The 19,268-nt window shown below is 33.9% G+C and overlaps 1 protein-coding gene across 3 annotated transcripts in view; it reads left to right on the top strand.

Annotated features, from left to right (window-relative positions):
- The window catches only part of Slc9c1 (solute carrier family 9, subfamily C (Na+-transporting carboxylic acid decarboxylase), member 1), a 103,148-nt gene that overhangs the window by 53,525 nt on the left and 30,355 nt on the right, over positions 1-19,268 (top strand). For all 3 annotated transcript variants that reach the window (XM_005386385.1, XM_005386384.1, XM_013515039.1), the window contains 8 exons: positions 2,583-2,778; positions 4,762-4,938; positions 6,809-6,958; positions 8,569-8,620; positions 9,810-9,958; positions 15,461-15,586; positions 16,962-17,060; positions 17,582-17,758. In XM_005386385.1, coding sequence (XP_005386442.1) covers positions 2,583-2,778; positions 4,762-4,938; positions 6,809-6,958; positions 8,569-8,620; positions 9,810-9,958; positions 15,461-15,586; positions 16,962-17,060; positions 17,582-17,758 — 1,126 coding nt within the window. The remainder of the gene's footprint in view (positions 1-2,582; positions 2,779-4,761; positions 4,939-6,808; positions 6,959-8,568; positions 8,621-9,809; positions 9,959-15,460; positions 15,587-16,961; positions 17,061-17,581; positions 17,759-19,268) is intronic.

Raw genomic sequence — 19,268 nt, 5'->3', positions numbered from 1 at the left:
AACTACAAACTACTGTAGGAATTACAGGACCTGACTAATTCCAGAAAATACTGGTAAAACATCTGAGGGAATAAATCTTAAGGCTACTAGACCAGAAGTTTGCAACATATGGCCAGATTGGAGAGAATTTATTGGGTTGAGTTATCATATTGAAGATGACACAGAGGGGCCGGGGATATAGCTCAGCGGCACAAGTGCCTGCCTGGCAAGCACAAGGTCCTGGGTTTGATTCCTGGTACAAACAAAGACAAACAAACAAACAAGATGACACAGAGTTCAGCACTCTGACAAGGCCAGTTGAAGCTGGTACTGTTAGAATGCTGTGTTGATTCTTTGGAAATTGACCAGACCAATAATCTATAGCAAATGGGATGTCCAACTAAATTTATTACGTGTTAAAAATCAAATACATGGACTTGTTCCCTGGGAAAGCCCAGGATACATGAGAAACTCTATATAGATGTCCTCCTCAGGCCATGGTTGACTGTAAGAATGGCTGTTATGGATGGATCTCCTTAATTATAAATAAGATAGAGAGGACTAGGGAATAGCAAAAGATAGATGGCAGCACTTGGTCTTCAGAGGCAAGGTGGGCATATTTTCTTCTGTGAGCAATGAATTTATAGCAGGAGAGGGCCTTGATCAACAAGGTTTCCTGAACTGGGGACGGATAAGAAATAAAGTGTGTCAAAGGGCATACAGATAAACAGCGACCATGACACTTTTCTAGAAAGTGACTGGTTACAAAAGGGATGGAATCAGCTACACCAAAAGGAAATCACGATCCCTCTTCCATTCTCCGTGGTGTACACCTAAGTCAGTTCTCTAAACCAGAGCCCTTGAGTAAAGACCTACAACAATCTCACAAAGGCAGAAGATAAGTATTTCCTCAGTATTTTTGATGGACACTGAATAATTTTAGCAGAGTTAATATATGCTGGGAGGGGGAGAGAAAACTCAGTCTTTTGATGAGTTTTGAATATGGCATTTAGGAAGCTAATACTGACACTAAAGGCCTATTTGCTGCCATAGTTCTCAAGTTAGACTGGAGCCCTTGGGATCAATGAACTACGGAGTTTCTGGCCTAGTTTATCTCAGTGAGAATCTACCAGGAAGGCCCCTTGTGTTGTTACTTCCACAAGTCCATGAAAGTATAGCTGGGGCTTATACATTTAGTGTCAGACTAAACATTCCCATTGATTAAAGTAAGAACTATTGTGACACGAATAGCCCAGTACATCCTATAATCAAAATAGTGAAATCAGAAACAATGTCGTATTCCAGGAGGAATTAGGAAATTAACACAGACAACTAAAAGTTTAACAGAATGATGAGTAGTCCCCGTCACCTGCTCTTCAGTTCACCCATCTAGCATAACCAGTGTAGAATATAATCAACCACTCGCTTAAGCACCAGGTAATTCAAAGACCGTGCTGCTGGAATACACCCAGAAAAGCAGGGCAGAGAGAAGACCGAGAAAGGCGCAGATGCCTCTCCACAGTTACTAAGCTTTACAGTCTGTAGCTCTTCTCACAAGCATGCACTGCCTGAGGAGGCTGGCAGTGTGTCTCAGAATCATGTTTCTATTTCGTCATCTCATTGTCTTTTTCTCAAATAGGACCCAAAATGATAAAAAGCTCCTGACTAACACAAATGTACTCCCTGAGAAGGGGAAGATGATCCAGGAGTCTAATCAGTAATGATTGATCAATCGTATCATTAGAGTTTTAACAATAAGAATGCATTATTATACCATTTGAATAATTTGAGGAATTGATTTAGAAATTTAAAAAGCGGATTCTCTCTGACGATTCTATTCAGTCTATTTGCTATGGAAACTATTTTTCAAAGCATATTGATTCATTAACTTAAAATTTTCGATACAATTGGGATCTATATTCTCCCACCACCACACATCTTGTGCTTTCTTCCCTGTGCCTCTTTACTCCATTGTTACACTGTTTGTTTTTTTTTAAAAAATAGTTTTTTCTTACAGCAGATGACAGAAAAATATGTATGCTCTAATTTCTTTTAGAACAATTTTCAAACTGTTAATAGTCATCTCTTTCAGAATTGGAATTTTTTCAAGGATGTGAAGGATTCTTGTTGTTTTGTTTTAAAAATGTTTCCAGTTCTAATTATCCCTGTCTGACATTGGACGTATTTCTTTTAAAAGTAAAAGCATTGCATAGTGGCATATTCTGTAATCCCAGCACTCTGGGAAGCTGCTGCAGAAGGATTGCCAGTTCAAGGCCAGCCTGGGCAAATTAGTGACTTAACAAGACTGTTTTAAAATTTAAAACAAAAAGGGCTGGGAATGTAGCTCAGTACAAAGGCCCTGGGTTTAATCTTCAGTACTGCAAAAGATGTGGATGAGCAATGACAAGACATTTGGTTGAAGAGGAAATTAAAAAGATAATATCCAAATCAGGATGTCAGACAATATTAGCTTATGATAACTGCTTCTGAGAATTAAGCAGGGCCCTATGATAATTGGTATTTAGAACAGAACAAAGTATATAATAAAAATCATTTGATATAGCTCTTTCATCAGATAAAACTCTCTCTTTTTGTTCTTGCAGATATCGCTTCCTTCGTATATGCCATAAGATAGTATCTATTGATGAATTTGAGTATATTGGATTCCTTGCAATACTAATGAATATATTTCCTATTGTCATCTCCTGGGTACCTTTGCTAAATAGCATCTATGGCTATGAAATAAGATATGCTAATGACTTTTTCCTTCTATTGTATATTCTAGAGGCTGTACTTAAGGTAATCTAAACAAAACTACCAACTAAACTCTGTGTGTGAGTGTAGTTATCTTTAACAAGATTTCTCATCATGTTTCAACACTAGCTACATATAGCTTTTGAAAGAGTATACGAGATTTTCCTCTTCTCGAAACAAACATTTTAAAAGGGATTTTTAGAGTGCCAATAGAAAATATGAATACTTTAAGCACTAATTATGTATTTTCATAAATAAATGTTAATATAATATGAGTGAAAATGACAGAATGAGTTTAAACAATATTGACAATATTGTTAAAGTCAACAGAGTTAGAAACACCTGAATGTTCATATTATTATTTTTGTACTTGACAGGTAAACAGAAGGACAGGTAGCTTGAGAGGTTTAATACTTGAAAAAATTTACAAATGGATTTTTAAAATCCAGTAAAAAGATAGTTGCTGAATGATGAAAATGTGTACCCACAAACCAATATTGGTGTTTTGTCCTATGGATCAAAGTTGTAATATAAAATATTTTACCCAGAAAATTTAAATAGAGAAATTATATCTGATACTTGCACAACATAAATAATTTCAGATATTTACTGGAAAATTCAATGCTGCTACAAAGATATAGTACTAGAAAGAATGTACTCAAATCCAATACACTGTATATAAATTTCAAGCTAGTAAGAATGACCATAGAACTTATAAAATGAGCTCCTTCCATAGTATTTACATTTTACTGTAAATTTCATATTCAACAAGAAGCCTATCTCAACTGCTTCTAGTTGAGTCCAGACAGAATTGTCAGAAAAAAACTCTATCAAGTCATGGATTTAAGGTATGAAATCCTTATTCTCAGAGTTCAGATTAAATTATACTACTAATGCCTTCAAATTACTATAGTCAACACAGGGTAAGAGAACTATACATTCTCTCCTAATTTTGTGCCTAATGAGATCTTAAATGGATTTTCCTATTTCATTAAGAGATACATCTAAGAAGTCACCCTTTTGAAGGACTGTAAAAGAATATTGTCTGAATCAACAAACACTCTAGCTATTCTCATTGACCCTTTAGATTTGTGGATGAGACAACAGAAAACAACTAAGAAATTAGCCTTAAAATGGCAAGTTCTTATTCACAATTATCTCATTTAAAAGGCTTACAACTTACAACTATCCAATTTAACCTGTTTATAAACATCCTACTGAGCTATTTCTACTCTAATGCAAAAATATATATTATGGACAAAAACATACATAAATAGCTCCTGAAAGGTACTCATTTGAATGTTGACATGTTGATGAAATTTTGTTAGTTCTACAAAAATATATTTACTAAGAATGAGTTTAATTCTCTATTTAACATATTTACTAAAAGGTTAGTGTAATTCCCAAGATAATTCGGACAAAATATCTACTTTTACTTAGATGTTTAAGAAACTAAGAATTACTTTTATTCTTCTTCACAAAATAAAATTACACAAGTGAATTTAGTGGATAAAATATAATTAATAAATAAAATTTTAACTACTTTAGTAAAATATTATCTATGTACATCACAAAATTCTACTTTATTTTTCTTGTTAATCTGAGTCACAGTTTTGGATATTACTCATATAACACTATAAAATGGAATACAACACTAAAGAGTCTTATGGTATTTAGGGCTGTTTGTTTTAAATTAAAAGATGTTATCACATTATGTTTGTTTAGGTTTGCCTGCCTTTCCCTGGCTGCTACGTTTTACGTCATTTTGTGAATTATTTCCTTCTATATTTATGGTTTGTAACTAATCCTAAATCAATAGTCCTATGAATGTTCCTTTACTATAGGATAATGTGAACAAACTTGTTCTGTTTGTTCTGTTTTGGTTTTCCTGGTGGTATTTCAGACATGTAGAGTCTTAAGGAAGATCATAGGAAAAAAAAATCTAACTTTTAATGTATAAATTATGTTGGATAGTGGGGTAGTCAAATTTTTAAAAATGACCTTGTCAACTTCATTTTAAATCAACAGATGGCAGCCTTGCAAAAGGAATATTTTTCATCTGTCTGGAACATATTTGAATTAACAGTCACATTCATTGGCATCTTAGATGTAATACTTTTTAACACCAGATCCATTTCTTATAATTTTGTCTTAACTGAAATAATGGAAACCATACCGCTCCTTCGTATATTACGCCTTTTGAAGGTAACTAACAAATAAATCATGCAATTTAAAATTCCTCTAGCTTCATGACTACTTTTAAGGCAACCACTCTTTATTGGACTGATGTTTGCATTTTAAATTTCAGCTTCCTTTGACAAGTTAAATTTTATAATACTTTATACAATGAATATTTAATATATAATAATTAGTTTAGCTCTTAGAAGTATAAACACATTCATTGCAGCTTTCTCTTTTAATAGGGAGTACATGAAAAATTGCACATTGGTGTAAGTGCAAGGCAATGCTGAAGTAATATATATTTTTATAGATACCTAAGAGGTAAAAGATGGAAGTAAGCACAACAAAGAGCCATACTAAACATTCAAAGGGGTGAAACAAGTAACATGCATTCACACAAATCATTAACAAAGTATTCACTCACTTTTATGTAAATTCATAGTAGTATAGAATCTTGGTATCAAAAATGACCTCTGATTGTCTAATACATGTAACAAGTGTGATGAGTAGTTTTTTATTTTCTTAAGATTATTTCAATGGCACGAAATTCTCCACAACAACACATGTAAACAAAATGGATGCAGTGGTATTTTTCTCTCTCCCATTCTATTCATACATAAATAAGACAACAAATATAAGCACTGTGGGAAATATAAAGCTAAACGAGCTGTAGTTTATGTAAAGTTTTAACTAACAGCATAGCATATTTTTATTTATATATTCCTTACATATGTTTAGAAATGCTTTTGCTCCTGAAAGCCATAAATCAATCAGATCTAAAAGTATGCAAGCAGTAGTCTCTACGTTGTCAGTATTTATTAGAGGGTAAGTAATGACTATCGTGCAGTTTAATCTGAGGAAAACAGACCTAGTGTATTCTATAGCCTAGTGAACTCTTCCTAACAGAAAGCTATACAAAGTCTACTAAATTGTGTAGGTGAAGGAACTGATAAACCATCTAAGAAAAGTTTGCTTATATATTCAGGAAACTCAGAATCCTTATGACAAATGGTAGGTCTTTAGAATATAATGACAAATTAGACACGGTCTCTGCATCTAGGTAGGTGACAAATTAGACAGTCTCTGCATCTCTGCAACTAGCTTATTATAGAAGGCAAATCAACAAGTAATCTAGATATGCCAATGTTATATGGTAGGACAAGTGCAAAACGGTACAAAATACTTGTGAGAGAGAAAAGATTTCTTTTTTTAGGTAAGACTTGAGCTGAATCTTGAAAAATGAGTATAAACTCTAGGGACTCATCACGGGTGGTTGGGATATGGAATACGGAGATTGTGGAGCGCACACACGCAGAGGAGGAAAGTACAGGGAACTGCCTACTACTCATTCCCCTAGTTAGGGAGCTGCGCAAGACAGCAGAAAACCTGAAGCCTTAAGCCCTCAGCAAAGTGGTAAGAAAAAAGCCTAACTGTGGGATCAAACAGAGAGCCTGGTTGTGGCTGACTCTCATCCACACAGATCATTTAGTCGGTTTGGTAGGTAGATTTAGCATGTGAATATGGCAGCACTTTGCAGACAGTCATTTTACAACCTAGGTTCAGAAGATTAAGCATGTTCTTTTTCAAGAATTGAAACCATAACAACATGCAATCTTCTGTAAGGGAAATGCACATAAAGAATAAAGTTACAACGTTGTTTCTCTGTAACTAGTAACATTGCCTATGTGTGGGGTATTATTAGTTATAGACAAATGACTATAGTCATAGACTTATAAAGGCACCATGAATAAAGAATCTTGATAGAGAGCTTTCTGTAGTTACCACCTTTGAGGGAACTTAATTTCTTATTATTATCAATTTCACTTAAACTAATCAGTACGTATACAAGTAACATCTGCCTAATTTATATTAAATGGTAATTTTGCTTTTTCAGCTCATAACACCAAAGTTACTGCGAATAATAGATAAAAAAATGAGTCATCAGCAGTCTTTTCGGTATGCTATACTGAAAGGATATATCCAAGGTGAAATAGATTCAATGAATATAATTGATGAGATTGCAACCTCCAAGCAGGTTAAAGAGGCGAGTAAAATCTTAAAACCTAGAAAAAGACTTCCTCCTTCCACCACTCTGTTACCTTCAGCCATCATGTCTTTGGTCTGTACATTCAGATATCATCTTTGACTCAGGTTTGATAATTAATTTCTGCAAAAATCTTAAACTGGTCTATTTTTAAATTACTTAAGCATCTTCTTACTGAGATGTCTGTACTATGCTAGCAAGATATGAGGCTCTTAGACATCAATTTTCTGCCTCTGTAAAAACCATCAGATTTCTCCCAAGTTTCCAGGATATGTCAGACTACAGGTGCATTAAATACAAACCATCAGAAAGTGAAAAGTGAGGTAAAAAGCAGAGGTTCCTTGTAACATCCCAAAGCTCTGTCCATCTCTATCTTTGTCCTTCTCATAGTAAACAATAAAGGGAATAAAAACAACAGACCTGGAAAATAGAAAGAGAAAAACAATAATTCATCTATGGGAAACCTTGTCATATTTTTGCATTATGCATTTGAGAAACATGAGGCCAAGAGAGGTTAAATGATTTTACCCAGAGTCCCTTGGTTACCAAATAGCAAAGACAGCTGTGGGGGCCTAAATCCTAACTTTTTTCTAAATGGACTCAGATGAACCATGATACTTGCCTACAAGTTCACTATTTACCTTCCAAGGCAATTTGGAACTTTTGAATGTTGCTCTTTATATTATCAAACTTCGTAGTTTAGAAAAGTGTACACTCAATATGTGATAAAACACAAAATGTGGTATTTTTCTCTCTTCTACATCTACAACTTTAAAACTATTTTCCTGAGCATTTCTACTTTTCTAACCACTAATATATTGAACTGCAATTTGAAAATGCAAAGAAGAAAATACAAAAGGTCTTAGATCCCCAAAATATTGTCCCAACTTTGTCTTCACTTAAGCTGTCACACACCTTAACTATACCTTCTCACTCGAGGTTGAAAGCTATCCCTTTGTCTCTAATGTAGAAGTTCTGAAGCTGAATGTGAACGTACCTATCACACATTTCAGAATCAGCAGTATCCTAAAGCAAGTAAGCTTATGCAATAATATATGACACTCTTTTAGTGACACACTTGTAATTGACCTAAGTAGTGCTACTTCTTATCTCCTGCATCACTCTTGGTGAAGCCAAGAAAACTTTTGAGGCTGAGGAACATGTGGAGTTTGTTTAGCACTGACAGAAAGAAAAAAAAAAGGAAGAAAGAAGCTTCACAATGTATAAAATTTAATTTGAACCCCTGCAAAGCTCCAGCCATATCCATAATACTTTTTCTATAAAGATTAGGTTTAAAATCTATCCATTGGAAATGCAGACATGTGTGTATATGTGTGTGTGTGTGTGTGTGTGTGTGTGTGTGTGTGTGTGTGTTATGAGCTAGAGTCTCATACCATGATGCTCCTTGAGCTATATTTTCAGGTCTTCTTCATTTTTATTTTTGAGATAGGATCTTGCTAAGGTCTTAAGTTGCTTAGGCTAGGCTCAGATTTGTGATCTTTCTCTCTCAGCCTCCCACAGTACTAAAATTTCAGGTGTGTGCACAAAGACATTTTACAATGGCACATTTTTTTTTTTGCAGTGGAGGTAACATTTCTTTTGTCCTGCAGATGTTACTAAAGCGAGAAACAAGGAATATGAAACGTGCTATGAAAGAACTAGGTAAGTATCTTCCACTCTAAATATTTAGCATTACCATCTCTTATACTCATACCTGTAGAAAAACTGTGGTTTTATTATTAAACTATCTGGAAGGAAATCTGTTCACTAATAATAATAAAGTAGATGATTTCAGCAAATATGATTGTGTTTATAGTGTGATAGTACCTTTCCATAGCCATTTTGTCTTCCTAATAAAATAATGAAGACATTTTAATTTCTTTTAAAATTATCTCCATTAGCACATCATAATTATGCATAACATTTTATAACCTTATTAACTCTATTTTCTCCCAAACCAGAAGTACTTGTGTCTTTCTGACGACACAAGGAAAGAAGTTATTGTTTCTTTCCACTGGTCAGAGAGCTTCCATTTGAGGATTTAGGCCTTACAATGAGTTGAAATTAGAACAGATCTCCATGAGGACTGCAAGGAACGGCAGCGCCCATACATGGAAACAACGTATTCTCTGAGTCATACCTGGTGCAGGACAAATTCTGGCAGTGAACAGGCATCCCAGTCATGTAATAATGGTCATATGTGAGGAAGGGAAAGGGATTTGACACCAGGCAGAAGAGAACAAGAAAACATAGAGCAAGTTGGAGAATGAGGCCTGGTTTGAGAAATCGGTATGGCAAATAAGTACCAAGACAGAAAAGAAGTTGTGATGAAGGAAAAGGCCAAATGTAGAATTAAATTTTAATGGATATCCAGAATCCAAATGAGATGAGCAGAAACGCATAGAGGAAAAGCCATTTAGGTACTGGCAAGTTGAGTGGACAGTAACCCAGGATGAATGAAAGGATTTAATCAAAAGCCATATTTGAGCACATAGTCTGTAGTCAGAAGTCCTGGAAGGTGGATCGTGAACACCAGAGCTAGAGCCCCAAGAAGGCTCCCACTGTCCAGTTCAGGTGGATCGATATATCTGTTATCCTTAGGACTTAGGTCCTAGGGCTCTCTTTCCTCTTCCAGAAGATTAGCATGAGTGTGAGTACCGCCAAGGTAATGACTGAAGTCTGGCACTATTGGAAAATAATTGATCATACTGGGACTTGCAAGGAGAGATATATTTCCTTGTGTTGAAAGTCGTATTCCATGAGTTCAGAGAAGAAGCATTAGTTTATTATCTACATTAAACATTTAAAATGATGCTCTTATTTCATCTGAAAATCTGTTGGAATTTTTCAGGCTACTTAGAGTATGATCACCCAGAAATAGGTGTCACTATGAAAACAAAGGAGGAGATTAATGTCCTGCTCAATATCGCCACAGAAATTCTCAAGAGTTTTGGGACAAAAGGAATTATTCATAAAAATGAAAGTGCTGAAATTAGTAAGGTAAGGTAGGGTATTATCAGAACAAATACATTTACTTAACTAATGGTAGTCATTCATGATCATGAAGGCTAGTTTTTTTTTTCTTCATTTTAGTTTATTCTGTGCTGTGAAAGTTAAAACATATAAACTGCAGCTTTAGATATAGTACTGAACCAATGTTTTTCTTCTTTTATTTAAAACTTTTTGTTAGTACACTTTTGATATACATAATGATCACATTCCTCATAGGGAATTTGTACCTGTACATGGTATATCTTAATTGCTCTCCCCCCTATTCCCTGCCTCTCCCTTCAACCCTTAGGGTAGGGCTAGGTTTAGGTTTAGGTTTAGGTCTAGGTTTAGGTTTAGGGTTAAGTTTAGGGTTAGGGTTAGGGTTAGGGTTAGGGTTAGGGTTAGGGTTAGGGTTGGGGTTGGGGTTGGGGTTGGGGTTGGGGTTAGGGTTAGGGTTAGGGTTAGGGTTAGGGTTAGGGTTAGGGTTAGGGTTAGGGTTAGGGATAGGAATAGGTATAGGGATAGGGTTGTGATTGAACTGGTCTACACATCCACTATTAGAATTTGTTTTCACACACACATACATTCTCACTAGTATTTTTTATGATTTAATTTCTTATTGAAACCCATTGTCTTTGTAGTGAAATGGAATCTCAGTGTTGCTTTTATTTTCATCTGACACATGACCAGTGATGTTGGACATCTTTCTGTCATATATTTGCCTTTCCTACTTCCCCACTTGAATTTTCTATTCATTTCAATTACCCAGTTGTGTATTGCTTATCCAGTGTTTCAAACATTGATCATTTGCTCATGTTCTTCATCTTTAATTTTCCCTTTATTTTACAGTGGTACACACCTGTTTTTCAAGTAGCATGTTATCACTGTAGTGTAGCACAGCATATAATGTTTCCTTGAAATAATTACTTCAGCAATATTTGGTAGATGTTTTTGCAGATAACTGACTTAAGGGTAATTTGAAATATTCCTCATAAAACATGCAGCACATGTATACTAATAAATGGGAAATTTAACAGGAGAGCAACTTATTACTCCTTACACTTACAACTCAGGAACACTTGCAAAGCAGACTGTACAAGGTGCTTTAATTCTCAACTGTGTAATGAACACTATTCTATTTGTTTCCTGAGAGTCTAGAAACTTACAGGACTGTTCAATGGCTTCTTTAACTTCAAATATAACCAAACTTATTTTATCCAGTATAATCCAGTAGAATTACTACTAGGAAGACAACATCACACAGCGTATTAATTATTGTCACTCTCCTACTAGCCTATTTTGAAATTGTTTTATTGTTCATTTTTTCCCTTTAATATATATATATATATATATTTGTTTTTAGTTTTTTTCCAGTACTGGGAATCCAATTCAGGACCTCGTGCTTGCCAGGCAGTTGCTGTGCCGCTGATCTAAATCCCCAGCCCCTCCCTTTAAAATAAAATTTTAAATAAACAAAAAATGAGCAAACAACTTGAACAGGTGCTTCTCCAGAGAAGATATATAAGAGCTAATAAGCATGCAGAAAGATGTTAAACATCACTGAACATTATGAAAATATAAATCAAAACTAAAATGAGATACTACCACCCATTCGTAAGATGGCTACCATGGAAACAAATAAAATACAGTGCATGTTGGTGACAGTGTGGAAAATGTGGAGTCCTTTTCCACTGTTGGTAGAAATGTAAAATGGTATGGTCTCTGTGAAAGTAGGTAGTATTGTTCTTAAAGGAAATTAAAATTGCAATGTTGATTCAGCAATAGATACTTAAAGAGTGTACTCAAAATCTTAGGTGCTGGTGTTTATAGTGCCACAGTTTGTAATAGCTAAATCTTAGCTATTACAGCACTAGTAGCACTAATTCCTAGAGACCCCACAAACCTATGAAAAGGGGAAAAAAATCCTACAGAAAGTGAGAAAAAGATCTGAAACAGGTACACATCACCAACATATATTTAAAAAGATATTTGAAATATCTAAAAACCATGGAATTGAAATTGATATATTTTCTTTAAGAAATAGAAACTAAAAAACAAACACTAAAGATAACAATTTTTTGCCCCTGGAGTCAACAATAATGAAAAAAATCTCTCAATGTTGACTGTTAATCAGGTTATGAGAAAATCAACTTAAAACATGGTGGAGTAGAAATGTAAATCGAAACAGTCATTCTGGAGGGAAATTTTAAAATAGGCTTTTAAAAATGCATAATATTTAAACTAACAGTTTCAAACATATGACTCTCCAGATATTCAAAACCAGACAAAAATATATCTCAAGCATATACTAGAAACACCCAACACATCTACAATTTGAAATAATTACGTGAATTGTGACACATCCATGCAAGTGAATATTATATGTAACAAAATTTGAGTAAGACAAATCTGTATGTAAACATAAAAAATCAACCAAAATATATTGTGAGTAGGAAAAAATTGTAAATAACATATATAGGATAATCAACTTATATTTTTAAGTTTCTCTCTCTCTCTATATATATATATTTTTTTAAAATCTAGACAGATTACAAAGTTCTTAATATTAGACCCCTTTCGGGAAAGAGTGGAAAGGAAAGAGACAAAACAAAGAGGATCCCAGAATTTATTTTTCATATTGTTTGAAATTTTTACCTAGAAATGTTCTCATTTGTATAAGTAATTAGCTGGTTTTTTAAAAAAATATTTTGTTTGATATATGGTATCTCGAGCCCTGCATTTGCCGTGATTTTCCTGAGGTATCCAGTTTGGCCTGCAGCTCTGCAAGTTGCTCATTACCGCACAAGGCCTGTGAGCCCTGTACAAATGAAACTCGCCGTGTTAAATACACATTAGTTTTAGCTTAATGTTTAATTTATAGTTTAACAGTTCAATCTGTCATGAGGGCTGTGAAAATGGAGACCCTCCCTGAAGAAGAAGCATAAAACACTAAAGGGAACTTTTCAAAGACGGTAGTAAAGTAATTCACAAAGGTGTATAACGAAAGTGTGAAAAACGATAAGAATAAATCTTACTTCCTTGATCCTTAAAGCACCCATATAACTTGGTCACAGCTGTTATTGTCCCTGTTTTTATGAGGTAAAGTTAAGCCACAGTTGCCCCTAAGTTAGACATCTTATAAGGCTGAGAGAGTTTTGTGATCTAGGGATTCTAACTGCAGAACCCACACTGTTACACTTTTTAAAAAAATCAAAATTAGAAAAAGTTGTCTAAGAATTTTACACTTAAAAAAATCAACAAGACATATTTGATTGTGGGAAAGTCTACCCTGTAAGAAATAGAAGTTATGAAAAGAAACAAAAACATGTACAGTGCTCTACATAATGACGCTGGGTTAAAGTTAGCATTGTTTCTATATAGATAATTAACAAAGCATCATTTATGGAAAACTAGCCCACTCCCTTGCACTGTAATGGAGCCTTAGTCATAAAATGATGACTTTTGGTGAATGGATATATTTCTGGACTCCTTTGATTTCAGTTTCATATTGACGCATCATTGAACCAAATCCGCATCATCTTAAAATTACTAAAACTTAACAAATCTTCATATCTGATTGTGTGTATCTTCCAGCTTTGTTTATCAAGATTGTTATGACTAATTTTGCATTTTGTATTTTCAAATAAATTTTTTAAAGACAACTTGGAATTTTTCATGAAATAGCACACTAAAATTTCCACTGGGATTTTATTTACACATAATTTATATGTCTTGCTGCTGAGCAGCTCTGAACCATAGTGGTACATGTAGAACTGTCCCATCTAGCAGCATAGGACAGTCCCACTGGATGATATAAGCTGCCCAGTGTGATAGTCATGAATGTACCTCTGGTTCAAGTAAATGGGAATGTGTTAAATTTGTATATCAATTTGGAAGAATTGACATCTTTGTAATACTGACTCAATATAGTAACATATTTTTCCAGTTAATTAGTTTTTAGTTTATATCAATAGTTTTTTCTGTGTATAGTTTCTGCACTATTTCTTTCATGAATCTGAACCCTTATCTCATACTGTACACAAAAATTCAACTCCAGATATATAAACTGTAAAAGAATAAGTATCTAGATGTTAACATAAGATAATTTTCATTATATTGGCATGGGCAATGATTTCTTAAACACAAAACAAAATTGGATCTAGGTATTATTGAAATGATAATTTAAAAATTAAGATAATGAAAAGAAAACATACAAAAAGGTAGAGGATCAAACAATAGCTTGTTTTGAAATCCTGTATTGTTTTTGTGTTGTTTAGTTTTTGTCTTCATTGTTGTTCTTTTGTTATTGTTTGTTTCACTTCAAAATAAAAAAAGGTAGAGGATATTTTCAAGGTGCATATATCCAAGGAAGACCCATATTTAGAATATATTTTTGAAAAAACTTTTGCAAATCCATAAGAACAAGACAAAAATTCTATTTTAAAAAAATGGGTAAGAATCGTGAAAAAGAACCGCACAACAGAATGGACTCAAATGGCCGGTAAACATAAATGTGCCAAATATTATTATCATAAGTCTAATGTACATTGTAACCAAAATGAAATACTAATACCCAGCCATCAGAATTGCTTATTTTATTAGTTGACAGTATCAGGTGTAGAAAATGATATGGGACCAGGACAGTAGAGTAGGAGTGCAAATAAATGCAACACGTTGGAAAATTGTTTGACAGTTGTATCAGTCAGCTCTCCCACACTGAGGCAAAATGCCTGACATCCATAACTTTAAGAAGAGATATTTAATGTGCCTCCTAGTTTCAGGAGGTTCTGTCCACAGTTATTGGGCTCCAAAGCAGAAACATCTTGGTGGAAGGAATGGCCAGGAAGTAGGGCAGGGAAGCAGTGTCATAGAGTAAGGGGCCAGAAACCTAAGGTCAAGCCTCCATGACCCACCAAGACATATCCAATAGGGTGTTTATTAATCCAATCAAGTTGACACAATTAAGCTTGTCACAGTAATCTCTACCTGAAATTGAACATACGTACATCTTATGACCCAGCAATTATATTAGACTACCATGAAGCCAACAGAAATGTGTACATATGAATACCAAATAAATATTCACAGCAGTATCACTCAGGTAGACCCATACTGCAACAATCCAAGGGGTAATGAATAGTAAATACATAAACCATAAATGAATCTCAGTAACATAACAGTGAACAAATGAAAACAAGTGCAGTTGAGTACATAGTCTTTATTTCATGCATATAAAAGTCAAAAGCAGTAAAAACCCACACAATGGTGATGAAAGAATGGTAGTTATCTTTTGGTAGTAGTGATATTTAGAAAAAATTATTTTAGCGTGTGACCAGAATAATGATTATACAAAGAGACAGAAAAATGGTATATGAGGGGAGAGGTTAGATGTTTCCATGGAAGAACAAAATCACAAAAGACTAAGAATAGACAATAGCACAATGAGAGTTTTTAAAATGTTTTATGAATACTTTTTGGTCAATTTTTTTGTCTTAAATTTTGTGGCCTTAGATAATCATGAACAGAAAAAAAGAAGTACATGATTTTCAGGCTATTATCAAGCCTCTTACTGTTGAAGAGATCCCGTACCATATTACATGGCTTGAGAAAAACCCAAAGTACATAGACTTTATTGAGGTAAGATTTTTATCACTTCATACTATCTTCTTGGGCTGGGGATATAGTATAGCTCAGTAGCACAGTGCCTGTCTGGCAAGTGCAAGGTCATGAGTTCGATTCCTGATACCAAAAAAAAAAGTATCATCTTTAATGTATCAACAAATACTCTTTTTAAAAATAAGGATTTAACTCTGATAGCCTCGTTCAAAGCTCTCTAATTGCTCCTTGTTATCTGTGAGATAAAATCAAAATCCCTTGGGATGACACACAAAATCCTTCCACGATATGCCTCCTGCCTGGGTCTCCACCTTCATCTTCTGTTTCCCGCCTGTTCTATACCCTTTGTATTTTATTTATACTGAACCAGTCATCATGGCCTGTACACTTTTCGTGGTTTCCTAGTTCCACTCATCTTGGGTACTATTTACTTTTCTTGACTTGCCCTCCTGTTCTACTTCATTTTCAAAATTTCTTTGCTTATTGCGCCCCTAGAAACTTCCCCGTTCTCAAAGAAATAGGTTTTGGGGTCTAATTGTTTACCAAGAAGCCATCTTGTGGTCCATAATAAGATTGGAAAATCAAAGGTGCTACCACTGTCTCCAAAATATACTTTTATTTTAGCATTAAGTACATTACATTGCAATTATTTTTACATTTCTGTCACCTATGTTTGTCTAGCTCTTTCATCTTTGGAATAATCAGCCCTTATCACTTTGCACAGAATAATATTGAATAATTAATATTCAATAGATGTTTATGAAAGAAACACATAAATAGATCTAATTGTCTTAATTGTATTCTTTTTCTGTATTTTTGGTGTCAAAGGGCAATTCTATTTTTCACCTTCTTAAAATATTTAGAATGAATGATGTTTTTTATTTCTTTAGCTGTAAAGAGCATCTGTGTATGAAACGTGTAAATATCATTATCTTACTTACATCTGTCCGCCTTACTTTTCACCCAGGTGAAACACATTCTTCCTCCCATATTCTTATTCCTAGACTATTTCTTTCCTTACCATTTATAAATCTTGCATTTGAAATTAAAACTACCCAGGAATATCTGTTTTCCTCTCTTTGCTATTCATAATTCCTACCTTCTTTTGCAAATTTATTACCAATGCATTATCTTCAATCTTTTTTGTGTGTGTTGTTTGTTTTTTTTGTGGTTTTTTTGGTTTGTTTTTCATTTTTCTTCCTATAGCAGGAATTGAACTCATGACCTTGCACTTGCCAGGCAGGCGCTTTGCCACTGAGCTAAATCCCCAGCCCCAATATCTTCAATCTTATTGAATATTTACTTTATATATATGAAACTTTTAAAACTTAAATTTCAACATGCCCATGAGTGTTAAAATAGTATTTATAAGTTATGTTTTTGTGATATTTTTTAGTCTGGAGCCAGAATTGTAACATTTGATTGTGGAAATGATATATTTCACGAAGAGGATGACCCCAAAGGAGTCTATATAATTATTTCAGGGATGGTAAAGGTAAAGCAAAGATGTTTATAAATGCATGCCTGATAGTCTGTTTAAAAATCTTTATAAAATAGAGACTTAATAGTTTTCCAGATTAAAACTGCGTGGTATCTTTTTTAGGACAGCGGGGACCGATTTTCACAGTCAGACACAATGGATAACAATGCCCACCAGCTTTTAAGCCATACTTTCTCATAGATAACAAGAACCCATGAAAGCATCATCTATTTTAAGATGCTAATTTCTAATATAAATTTTTTATCTTATATTTATATAACTTTCAGATTTAATCACGTAAAGTGGATGTAGGTTGGTTGAGTTGGTGACATCAGAAAGATTAGCAAATTTATGAATACTTTGTCTTTATACCATTGCTAATTTAATAAATTTACTTTAAAGGGAGAAGTGAGTACTTTAACAATAATATGATGTTTATGCAAGCATTTTAGTTGTTAAAATCAAAGTGGATTATACATAAATGATAATACAAATCAAGTATCATACATTTTTTTTCTTTCTTTGCCCCTGAACAGCTTCAAAGAACAAAGTCATCAGATTCGGAGACTGACCACATTATCTTGGAATCAGAGGAGAAAGCCTATCCCATAGTTAACACAGACTATGTGCTTGGTGGGGAAGCGATAGGAGAATTAAACTGCTTAACCGATGAACCAATGAAATATTCTGCCACCTGCAAAACTGTAGTTGAGGTCAGAAAACGTACCTGTGTCTTACTGTTGTGCCTCATTCAGTGTTTAATATCACATTTAAAACCTTTTCATTGTTTAGGTATGTCTACAGTACAGTGACATTTTATTTTTTAAAACTAGGAAAGATAAAAGGACAAATTTTATGACACAATTTTGCTCATGTAGCATAATGTCCTGCTAAAAATGGTCCTGAAAGTGAATCTACCATAACAAAAGAATTTAATTAGAATAATTGGCCAAAGTTGATTGAAGCTCTTTTATGGTGAATTGAATGGGTTATATTAATCAACAAGTAAATAATATTAACCAACGAGTTACACTTTTCAAGTGTAACTTGGAAAGTCAAAGAGGGAGAAAAGTCAGAGTTAAAATGTAGTGATAGTAAACTTGAACAAGGTGGTAAGAGTTTGCCGAGACATGGCTGAGGAAAAAAACTAACAGCCCAGGAGGTCCCACTGGCTTAATTTGAGTGAAAAAAAAGTGACTCTCATTCATGAAGTCACAAGAAAAGAGAAAACCTGAAACTCTTCAACCCGTTAGACTGAACCAGTTTACAGAAAATACATGGTGAGAAGCAAGTTGGGTTACATCAGGAGGAAATAATTAGTTAAATCTAAAAGAAGGTTCTGCAGAATAAGTTGATTCTTTCAAGAAATGAATGACATAAAAAGTGTGTGAAGAGAGAGAATATTGTTAAAATTGGATTTAAAATATATAACCACCAAATACTATTAGTGTAATTTGAACAATTAATTATATGGAGGCTTATCTGAAACAATCTGGGAAATTTAATATTAGCAAAATATTAGATAATATTTTAAATTTTGTTAAGTATGATAATTATTTATGTTTATTGCTTTAAAACATTGCTATCACTAAGTGATGCATATTAAAATATTTAACAAGTGAAATTATGTGATACTTAGACCTTGAATAAAATCACTAACCTTTGGTTTTTAGCTATGATGAAGTTACTAGGAGCACATTAGTTCATCTACCATAAAATAACCATGAAACTTGACAAAATGTAGGAGAAAAATGTCTTCATCCTTTGAATTTAAGCCTGAAAACTCTAAAGTAAAAAAAAAACTCACAAAGTAAGTCCTCTATATACCTCATCTGCTTGGCACTATTTCCCAGTCAGAATGCAGGAATAATTCATGCAGAAGATGGTTATTCTGCTGAGATGAGAATGGAATGATCTTAAATCAAAGAAACTAAAATCAGTGAAATCTTCCAAACAAGGAGTAGGAGAAAGAATTGCACAGAGAAAGACTAAAGATCTGTTTGATGGTTCTCCACAAGTCTTTAGTTGACAGATGAGTTGCACATGCACAAAATGAGGCAGAACTAGATTTACCAAGTGCCTCCTCCCCACCAGTGATTTCTCAGAGGACTAATATCTAAAAAATATAAAGAGCACAAAAATTAGACCCCCCCAAATTACAGACCAAATAAAAAAGCAGACAGCTGAAAAAAATAGACACATCCCAAGAAGAAGTACACATGG

The sequence above is a fragment of the Chinchilla lanigera genome, unplaced genomic scaffold (assembly GCF_000276665.1).
Source record: "Chinchilla lanigera isolate Chin_1 unplaced genomic scaffold, ChiLan1.0 scaffold00026, whole genome shotgun sequence".
Classification (NCBI taxonomy): domain Eukaryota; kingdom Metazoa; phylum Chordata; class Mammalia; order Rodentia; family Chinchillidae; genus Chinchilla; species Chinchilla lanigera.
The sequence above is the reverse complement of the archived record's forward strand: the minus strand, read 5'-3'. Positions and strand labels throughout refer to the sequence as shown.